Source organism: Chiloscyllium plagiosum, chromosome 4 (genome assembly GCF_004010195.1).
Source record: "Chiloscyllium plagiosum isolate BGI_BamShark_2017 chromosome 4, ASM401019v2, whole genome shotgun sequence".
Lineage (NCBI taxonomy): Eukaryota > Metazoa > Chordata > Chondrichthyes > Orectolobiformes > Hemiscylliidae > Chiloscyllium > Chiloscyllium plagiosum.
Genome location: NC_057713.1, coordinates 42,595,827 through 42,607,328, shown reverse-complemented (window position 1 = coordinate 42,607,328; position 11,502 = coordinate 42,595,827). Strand labels below are relative to the sequence as shown.

General features: G+C 38.5%; 1 protein-coding gene across 3 annotated transcripts in view; it reads right to left on the bottom strand.

Moving 5' to 3' along the window:
- triqk (triple QxxK/R motif containing) overlaps positions 1–11,502 on the bottom strand; it is a 92,929-nt gene that overhangs the window by 11,329 nt on the left and 70,098 nt on the right. For all 3 annotated transcript variants that reach the window (XR_006311383.1, XR_006311382.1, XM_043688080.1), the window contains exon 3: positions 1,302–1,387. Coding sequence is in view for 1 of the 3 variants with exons in the window: in XM_043688080.1 (XP_043544015.1) it covers positions 1,302–1,387 (86 nt within the window). In the remaining 2 variants the exon portion in view is untranslated. The remainder of the gene's footprint in view (positions 1–1,301; positions 1,388–11,502) is intronic.

Genomic DNA, 11,502 nt, shown 5'->3' with positions numbered 1-11,502 from the left:
AAATGAGGAAACTGGAGAAATCTGAGTTCATCCCTTGTGGTTGGAGGGTTCCTAGGTGGAAGATGAGGCGCTCTTCCTCCAGCTGTCATATTGCTATGGTCTGGTGATGCAGGAGTCCAAGGACCTGCATGTACTTTGTGGAGTGGGAGGGGGAGTTGAAGTGTTGAGCCACGGGGTGGTTGGGTTGGTTGGTCCGGGTGTCCCCGAGGTGTTCTCTGAAACATTCTGCAAGTAGGCGGCCTGTCTCTCCAACCTCCTTCCACCTATCGCATTTCCAATGCCCCTCCCCCAAGTCCCTCCTCCCTACCTTTTATCTTAGCCTGCTTGGCACACTTTCCTCATTCCTGAAGAAGGGCTCATGCCCGAAACGTCGATTCTCCTGCTCCTTGGATGCTGCCTGACCTGCTGCGCTTTTCCAGCAACACATTTTCAGCTCTGATCTCCAGCATCTGCAGTCCTCACTTACTTCCTGCTATCAACAACCATATTACATGAACAAATGATTAAAAGTCCCTCAGGCATCCTCCTCACAGCTCACAAATATATTTCTTACCCTCAGTCCCCTCATCTGAATCACTGATATAAATTGTAAATTGCTGAGGCCCAAACATTGATCCACCATTAACAGCAAGCTGCTACCGCAAAAGAAATCCGCCTTTTCCTACTCTTCATTTTCTCTCTATTACCCAGTCCTCAGTGCAGTCTCACATATTGCTATGAATCCCACCAACCCTCATCTGTGTAAGCCTTTGTGTGAGATTTTACTGAATATCCTCGGAAATATAAAGGCATCAAGTTTTTATCAGAACTATACTTGGTTCAGGTATGCATTTATCCAGCCATGAGGATGCTAAATTAAAGTTGGAATCCCAATGGGAGCAAAGCAATACATTTACAGTAGTTTATTTTTGGTTATTAATTACACAGAAATGTGGAAACAGAGGATTAAGAATTCAAATTAAAAACAATAAGTACTATGCAATAAACTGAAATACACTACTCGAACAGCTTAATCAAAAGATCCAGAAAGTGAATAAGGCACTACCTGGAGTTTTATATAATATTTAGAATTATACTAAAATCAGGGTAATTTTTTTCACAGACCACTAAAGTCTTACAATAATTTCCAGTACTAAGTGTTGCACTGCATGAATATTTAGTTTCTAACATTCTACACAGATTTTGAAATGTCACAAACAATATCCCAGAGAAATAATCAATATTCAGTGCATTTATCTTTAGGGAAAAGAGACCTGACAGTCACTGAAATTTAATGAAGGTTATCAAACCACTACACACACCCTTATTCCTGGTGCTGTTTTCTTGGCTTCTGCTTTCAATCTTGTTGCTCTTAAAACTGATTTGGTTTTCTTATAATCTTGTTTTCCTGGGGGTAATAAAACAATTGTAAGTGAAATGTGTTATTTCCACATGAAAAGCATTTTTAAATCTCATTGATATTATAGAAAATATTATTAAATTAAAACCAGATCACACTGAATATTACATATTAAACTTATATAATCCTACATTACTCTAATAAATTATACCACAATTATGTTTGCACATTTGATTCTAAAACTGTTTCTATTTGTTTTATTTCAAACTGGCTTCTCAAAGCCTGTCCATCATCCACAAGTAAGTATGGCGGAGTACTCTCCACTTGCCCCAGTGATTCAGTTCCAATATTCAAGAGCTGAGATCCATCCAGGACAAAACAGCCCACTTGACCAGCACCTCTATCACCACTAAAACATTCACTCCCTCCAATCTTGGTGAACTGAAGCAGCAGCATGTAACATCTGCAAGATGCAATGAGCAAATTACCAAACATCCTGTGACTCTCCCCTCCAAAGTCATGGGTCAGTTAGCTGAGTTGGCTAGAAGGCCAAATGCAGAATAACACAAACAATATGGTTTCAATTACTACACCAAGTTGAAGTTACCATGAGGAGTCTCCTTCTCAACCTCTCCCCTCACATTAGGTGTAGTGGCTCTTAAGGTAAACGACCACCAGTCATCTCTCTAATGAGATAGCAGCCCTACAGTTTGGTTTTGAAAACATAAGAACCAGCAGCAGGAGTCCACAGTTCAGCCCTCAGGCCTGCTCTGCCATTTTAATGCATTGGTTGATTTCATCTCAGCCTCAACTCCACTTTCCTGCCCATTCTCCATGACTCTTCAACCATTATTAATTAAAAACTGTCTACCTCCCCCTCCATGTCCCAGCAACCCTCACACTTTGGGGTAATGAATTCCATAGATTCACAACCATTTAAGAGAAGTAATTACTCCTCATTTCAGTTTTAAATTTGATACCACTTATCCTAAACAATGAACTCTCACTCTAGAGTGCCCCATATGAGGAAACAGCCTTTCTATGTCTGTTATATCAATCCACTTTAGTGTCTTATGTTCTGCAATTAAAGCTCTCAGTCTCCTAAACTCTAGACAGTACAGAACTAAACTCCTCAATGTCTCTTCATAAAATAAACCCCTCACCTCTGGCATCAATCTGGTAAACTTCCCATGAACTGCTTCGAATTCAACTATATTCTTCCTCAAGTAAAGGGAACCAAAATTATAAGCAATACTCCAGGTGTAGTCTCGCTAATGCCTTGTACAGTTGCAATAACACTTCCTTACTTTTACACTCTATTCTCTTATTCAATCAGCACGAGTGCAACAAATTTAAGGAGATATTGTCACTTCCAAGTCTCTTCTGTCATTTTGCATCCAATGTATTGTCACTCCTTTACTCTTGCTGTGTCAAATTCCTGGAGCTCCCTCACTTAATCCACTTAGATTATGTGAACAGCAACAGTTCAAGTTGGCAGCTGATCACCAATATCTCAAAGCAGTTGGAGTTGAACGGGAAATAGTGCCCTTGCCAGCAACGCTCACATTTCATGAACACATTGAAAATAATGATATGGAAGATCAATGGAATACTCCCCACTTGCCTGAAAGAGTCCAGCTCCAACAACACTCAAGAAACCCATGACAAAGCAGCGTGCTTGATTGACACCATATCCACAAATGTTCACTTTCTTTATTTGCAATGCACAGCAGCCTCAGAGTGTATCATCTACAAGATGGACCTTTCAACCCACAACCACTACCATCCAGAAGGACAAGGACAGCATACAATGGTAACACTCCCAATTGCAAGCTCCTCTCCAAGTCGGTTACCAACCCGACTAGGAAATATATTGCAGCTCCTCCATTGTGGCTGGGTCAAAATCTTGGAACTTCTGACTTAATGGCATTTGTGTGTATCTACTCCAATTGAACTGCAATGATTCAAGAAGGCATTCACTATCATCAGGGTAATTAGGCATAAGCAATACATATTGTCTCAGCCAGAAAAAAAACATATTCCCTGAATGAATTAAAGAAAAACTGAATTGTCAAGAGACTGATGCACACAATAGAGTTGGATAATAAGTGCTGGGCCAGCTCGTGACACCCACATCCCATGAATGAATAAACGAAACATAAAAAATTAGATCAAAGTTTGTGAGAAGATTTGTAGCTCAGGTGCTCGTTGCTGTGCTCCAGCTCGGCGAACAGAACCAGCAATAAAAAATTAGAATTAGCAATTTGTAAATTGGCCAAAGACTAGGCGGTAGTAATGAACTTCATCTACTGAAGTACAAGTATTGAACCACATTGTTGGAAGAACACTATAGTCACAGACAACAGGGTAGGCTCAGCAAAATGATACATAGATAAGTAATTATAATGATATCATTAGTATATGAGGACTATTTTCCCTGGAGGATTTAATTGTGGCTTTCAACGTATTTCCTGTAGTTGGGGAGTCAAACTTGAGTGTGTATCAATTTAAAACGGTAAATGTGAGTGACGAAAGCAGTGAGAGGAAATTTTACACTGAGATTATTGGAGTATGGAATGTTCTCTCAGAAACCATTAAAACTAAAGTAGAAAAGTAAATCAAAGTCCAAAATAAAGGAAAATAAAGAGTTGCATGAGCAAAGCAGAGTGATCCGTTTGGATTATGTGAACAAAGAATTTAATGAAAAATGAGGCTTCTTCAGAAGGTGGAGGGATCAATTCCTACTCCACGATTTAAACACAAAAATCAAAACTCACATCCCAATCCAGTACTTAGCAAGTGCAGCACTGTTACAAGATTAATTGTTAAACTAAGCTATGGTCTGCCCTCTCAGTCAGGCATGAGGTCCTATGGTGCTCCATTGAAGAAGAGCCAGAGGAGGTATCTGTTGGCTGATGATGATCTCTCATCAATACCTTGAAAGCAGATTAAGTGGTCATTATCACATCGGTCTTTGCAGGAGGGTGCTGTGTACAAACTGACTGCCGTGTTCCTACATTACAGTATTGGCTACAGTTCAAACATCCTTCACTGGATTCAAACGTTTTGTGGTTGTGACAAGTGGTATATAAATTCTTTCATGTCTCTATGATTCAAGGATAAAGGTAGCGGTCCTTAAGCCAATAACATTTTACGTATGAAATTTTGCAACCTGTACATTGCAAAAGTTGTTGCTAAATTGCTTCAACTGTTCTAAGCTGAGAAGTTAGAGTAGTCTAAGATCAGCCTGTTGAAACAAGGTTTGACCTTGAATGAGAACCATTAATGAAGATATTAAAAGACAAACATTTGTCTTTTATAATGTTTAAAAATCTACTTTGGACATTAAATATCGACAACTAAAAAAATGTGAGCAGAGTGACTTGCTAATTTCTGTGTAACTTGATTGGTTTTCTGGTTAAAATTGTGCTCTGACAAATTGAAATCCTGATGAATAATGCATATCATCCAATCAGCTACAAGAAATTTGCTTGGTGGAACACATTTGTGATACTCTCAACTTAAAAAAAACTGATTAACTTTACAAATTAGTGAACGTTCATTTAAAATTATTAAAATGTATGCAGAGAAAAACAATTAGGCCAAAGATAATTAGAAAAATGTTGAAAATATTAATGTTATAAATGAAACACTAACAACAGACAGTGAGTTTTATACTTAGTGGGTGTGTGTATTCTAAAATTTTACTGTATCAGTGGGAGGTCTAATATGAAAATATTCACAGTGAATCAGAGTTTTGAAAAACACAGAGGTATAGGGTTAAGGCCACTTAGGACTAATGACCCTCACCGGCACGGAGGCGGATCTGTGATCATGGTCATGTAGAATCTTGTATTAATGGTGTGGATCCTCAAAATATAGCTTTATCCAATGGGATACATCAAGATCTAGGAACAGTACATGGACGGTTCTGTAATACGGTTGGGGGGGAGATGTTCCAGATACAGTGCAGAATTTGTGGCATTACTACTAAATGTGGAATCCTGGAAATGGGATGTGGGGATAGTGGGAGACAATCTGATCACCTGAAAGTTTCGGGTAGTTCTAGGATTAGGGACCACTGAGAATGTAATCAAATTGCTGCTGCCACTGTATCATTTATAACATTAATATTTTCAATGTTTTTCTAATTATCTCTGGCCCATTGTTTTTCTCCACCCACATTTCAATAATTTTGAAATATGTGCTCGCTGCTTTGTAAAGTTAATAGTTTTTTTTTGAAGTTAAGAGTATTGCAAATATATTCCACCAAGCAAATTTCTTGTAGCTGATTGGATGATATGTATTATTCATTCAGATTTCAACTTATAAACAGAAAGAAACATCCAGTATCAAAGAGCAATCATTTGGGTGGTTTTTGAGGGTGAGGAAACAGCATGTTGGGAGAACAAAACCCAGGAGAATAAGTAAGATACTGAAACAGGGATGAGTGACACATCTTAGAGTGTGTTTTAGGAAGTAACTTTGATTAGGAGAATGGTAGTGCCTGAAATAAGGTATGTGAAATAAATCCAAAGAGGCCAGTATCCCATCACCAAGTCGCCCTTTATTTACACATGGTGGGTTCTTGATACTGATCCAGCTCTTCCAAGCCAGCTCCCAGAGTGAATAGGCTGTTTGATACTCCTGTTCCTATCTGTCAGCTAGAGCTCCCTGATTGGACCAGATTAACAGCTCTGGAAACTCGTATTTTATAAGGTACACCTGACTGACCGCATTACAATTACTATAGTATATACATACATACTGGCCAGAATGACTTTGGAATGGAGTGCATCTACTGGTGATAGTAGTAGGTACATTTCTGGGATGCAAATGAAATAGATAGGGATACCCTGCAAACTAAAAACATTGCAGGTAGAAAAGTAATACTATGCAAGTATTTAATAAAGTAGAGACTAAATAGTGGGGGCAAGGGATCAAATTTGGCAAGATGCAGTAAATCAAATGTAGAGGCAAGAGAGAAAGGTATTAATATGAAAGGTAAACTGTGACAGAGCAATGATAAGAAGTACAAATTGAAGGGCAAATCAAAAGCTATTGCTTGAAGTTTCAAAAATAATAAAATGATGGAGCTAAATGCTCTGTCTCTAAATGTACACAGCATCATTGCTGGAGCCTCAACGTTTTACAATCTGTATAAATAACATGATGAAGAGACCGAAAGCATAGTTGCTAAATTTGCTTATGACTCATCAGAAACGGGAAAGTAATGCATAGGAAAGAGGATACAAAGGGATATAAATAGGTTAAGTGAATGGGCAAAGATCTGAAAAATGGTGTGGGAAAACGTAAATTTTCCATTTTGGCACGAAAGATACAAACAAGTATATTATCACAAAGGTGAGAGATTTCAGAGTTCTGAAATGCAAGGGGCTCTGGTTGGCCTTGCGCATGAATCACATAACATTCATATTCAGATACAGCAAACAATTAGGAAAACTAATACAGTATAATTGTTTATTACAAATACAAAAATAGAGGCATACCATTTTAGTCCCAACAGATCTGGAGTACTGTGTAAAGCATTGGTCTCCTTATTTAAGGAAAGACATGAATGCACTGGGAGCAGTTTAGACAATATTTCCGAGACTAGCATCTGGAATGAGTAGGTGTCTATTGGAAAAGATTGGGTAGGCAAAGAATGATTTGGAGTTTAGAAGAGGAAGATGCAATTTGAGGGAAACGTGAAAAATACTAAGGGGTCTTGACAGGGTGGCTAAGAGAGAATGTTTCTGCTTGTGAGTGGAACTATAGATCACTGTTTAAAAACTAGGGTCTGATGATTTAAGACAGAGACGAAGAAAAAGGTTTTCTCACAAGCTTTTTGAACCCTCATCCTCAGAAGTGGAAATAGAGTCATTGATAAGTGATAATTGGAGCTGAAAAATTATCAAGAGTAGGTAGGAATGTGGAGTATATAGATTAGCCATGATCTGGCGGGCCTGGCTTAAGGGCCAAGTGGCTTCAATTTTTACAAAAGAATTAAAATTTGGCAGCAATGAGAGTCAGTAACGTTTAACAGCATTGAGGAGGAGACACAGGACAAAGTGGTTGGATTTGTATCTGACCCCTGAAATACCACAAGGTGAGTTTACTTACTGTGTACTTTTAATCGGTCTGCTGCAAATGCCTGCCCCTCATTCATGGCCACACTTACGCCTGGGTATTCTTTAGAGTTGGAACACTCAATAGCCAGCAACACCCTTAATGCATTTAGAGAGAGGTAGGTACTGCCAAGGATTAGACTGCATTATTTCCCTCTCAACTCCATTTTAATTTCGTTCCCTCCAATTTTCCTAACTTATTCTGCATTTATTATTATTGCTCAGTGGGTAATAATTGATAATTGGTCTTTATTTACAAACAGGGGTGATTTAGTGGAGGTAAGCAAAAGGCTCAGAAGTGCGTAATAGCATATCTGGTTGGAAAAAGAAGAGATTGAAAAATCACTCTGCTATCTGTTTTACTCATTCAGCTCCCCACCAGTACTGTAATCACAAAGTCACTCGTGGTGGCCAACATCTGCCTCTTTGAAACACAAAGAGCATACTTACAGTTTTGGATGACTATCAGGGCATGCTGAATTACAATGTTTATATTGAGGAAATTTTAAATCAATAGAGGTGGATGCAATTAGCCCACTATTTTTTCTTGAGAAGTTTTCAAATTGAATTTGTTTATGAAAAAAACTTTATGCAATTTAAGCAGAAAACACTTAATAATTTGCAGATTTCATCCAGTAATGCATATAGGCTTTAGATTAAAAAATGGCTTGAAGATAGAGCTTTGGATGCAGGCTAGCAGGACTAATGACCACCAAGCCCTATCCTGTTTGGGTCTGAATAAATAGCTCATGGATTCTGGATTCATATTTGACCAATTTCCATTGACCAACAGTTTGATCATTTCAAGATCTTAATTATTCTTCACTTTAGTGCTATTCGTGTCTATCGACCTTCAGTGTACCTTGTTCATTCCATAGGACATGGGATCAAGACTAGGCCATTCAGCCCGTTGAGCCTGTCCTACTGTGCAATAAAATCAATGACTTTTAATCACTCCATCCCCATAACCCGGTAAGCCACTCTCAAATGTTTTGCGCTCATCCTCCGGTTAATTCATTTTAAGTAACCTTTGCTCATAAGACATTCTGTCCTTAACAGGGATCATCCTAGTGAACCTTCTCTGAATTGACTCTAATTAAATTATACATTTCCTCAAATTAGGAGACCAAAACTGCTCACTGTACTCAAGATATATAAATACTGTGTCTCCAAATGCAAGTCAAAGGCGAGGAGTTCTGCACTGAATAACCTGCTGACTCAAAAAAATGCCCCTCCAGCTAAAAGACACAAACCAGAAGTGTGATGGAATACATTTGCTTGGATGATTGCAGCTACAACAGCCCTCAACATAAACTGGAGCCTAGACATCTGTTGGTGCATTGCAGGTGCTGAAAGGTCCAGTCTGAAAGGTACTGAGAACCCACCTGCTGCATGTGGAAACTGAACCCTTCATCAGATTCTACAGGTATCCAAAATGAACACTACAAGTATTAGGACACCTCATACAAAACAGTCTGCTTGATCAGCACCCCATCTAAAACTTGCAAACATTCACTCACTCCAGCACCAATGCACAGTAGATTAAATGTACCATGTATAGGATGCATTGCAAGGGTCCTTTGACAGCAGCATCCAAACATATGATCACTACCATCGAAAAAGACAAGGGAAGAAGGTACATAGGAATGCCACCAACACCACCTACAAGATTCCCTCATGACTTTGATTTCTGTCAGTGTTTGTTCATTGTTGCTGTGTCAAAATTCTGGAACTCTATCCCCAGCAGAACTGTGGGTGTACCTCAAGCAGCTCACTGTCACTTTCTCAAGGACAATTAGGATGGGCAATAAATACTGGCCTAGTCAGTGAGGCTTACATCCTGTGAATAAATAATAAAAACAAGGTTTTCCTGTTTTACCCTACTATCCCTGATATTCATTAGCTCATGGCACTGGTAGTAATCCAGAGGTTAATAGCTATCAGATCCTGATTTTTAACTGCCTTTCTAGCTCCAGAGACTGCAAGACCTCAACCTTTTGTCTATCTGTGTCACTGATTCCTGGCTTTTCATCATTTTTCTTCTGAAATGTTCAGTAGTTGTTGAAGAAACACCAATTGCAAAGAAAAGAATCAAAATGCTACCAATGACTTAGTAACTGATGAATTCTTACAACGGTTTAATCTAGTTTTGAAGGTCAGTAGAATTGTGAATTATTTTAACTGATAGTCATTCCAGCTCAGTGAAACAGAATTCAAGCTTTGTTTCATGATCTTTTGCTTTAGTATTCATTCGGCTGATACTCAAGATTTCCACTCCCACCTGAACTCATTCCAACTTTACATCTTTTAAATGATACTAACTCGAATATACATATATATATATATATATAAAATTGGCATAGACAGAAATTATTTAAGATAAACACTGAAACTAGAAATCCAAACATTCATTGATATTGTTGACCAGGTTCATTAACATGTGAATATCTCCAAATTATTTGATGAACACTTACATCTCACTGGCTCAGAGCTTTATTCCCTACAGACTTTAACATTCGAGTTTCATTATCATCCTGCAGCAGTATTGTGCCTCTTATGCATTTAGTGCTTGAAAAATTAATGCAGTGCTATTTCTGAATACTACATAAGCTGCTTATGACTACATTATACATATCAGTGGACAGTTGCACAGAAGCTCAGTAAACTGTTCTTTCAACAAACACACAGCTGGTACAGCTTCAAAGAATATTCATCCTTTCACCTGCAAATGGACTCTCAGCTGTGTTTAGTCCCACGCTTGTTTTAATTTTTTTTTAACTGCAAATACTTAATTGCTCTTGATTAGGAAAAAAAAATCAAAGCTTTAATCTTGCAAATATATTCTAGAACTGATCATATGATATGACACAAAATAATCACTGAGCATGAACAATAGTTTGATCCTTGCAAGACTGCTTTAGAAATTTAATCTCTTGTGCCTCAGGTGGCCCAGCCAGTTTGGCCGGTGAGTATCTGAGAAGTGAACCACACCGGGAGAGTGCCAACTTGTGCTTTTAGTCAAACTTTTGTTGGGCCACCAGTGAGGGAAACCGGTCTCAGTATATTTGGAAAGATTAATAGAGCAGGAGAACAAATCAACATTGTACACTTGCTGATTACATGTCATTGGTGGCAGGCTGAATATTCTTTGCAGTGGAACACTAAGTTGACATTCACCGTCAAGGTCCAAGTATGTGAAACTGTTACTTCATAAGGTACTGGAGGCACATCAGTTATGAGACAATGTCTTCAGCAGAGGATAGAAGGACTAAAAATGCAGTGAAAATTAAATAGTAATGTAACTGACCACCCTGGATGCTGTAAAAGAGGATGTTTCTTCCTGAACACATCAAAAAAGATCAGATCTGCAGGTTCGCTTGGATTGGTCCCGCTTTGCCAATTAGTAATCAAACATAAAAAGTTGGATATATTCAGCTCCTCATCTGATTTTGCAATTACATTTCTTTTGAGTGAGCTTCTGTGAGGAGAGCCTTTACCCCAAAATTGTTTGTTTATTTAATTTACTCAAAGGAGTATTCAAAGGACCACAGGCTTGGGATTAGTGTCAGATTTAAAAAGTCATAGCCTCAGAGTTTATCTTTGCATCCCAATGTTGCTGAGACAGTTTAATAATTTCAAAACGTCAATGGGGGAAGTGAATGAAGCATGAAATGTAACTGCCATCAATTAAAAACCCCTTAAAGAATCCAATAAGGGACACATCCATTTAGTAAGCCCAAACTGTGCACTGTATTATGACTAGTCCCCAGGAAAGATTCCCCAATTTGTTTCGGTTCCAGCTGGGATACCTTAAACTGCTAACTTCCCTGGAACCAAGAAATGGCTCCTCTTGGTTATTCACGCGTCCCCTTCGGTTGTAACAATGTTAATTTTAAAAGGATCCCTTCCCTTGTGCCCAAACCCAAATGAACTTGTGGCTTAAAAGGAGGCAATTTAATCAGGCTTTCTTGAATTAACTAGCAGAATCATGTGAGTAAACATGGGAAAAAGCAGGAACACGACACATAAGACATA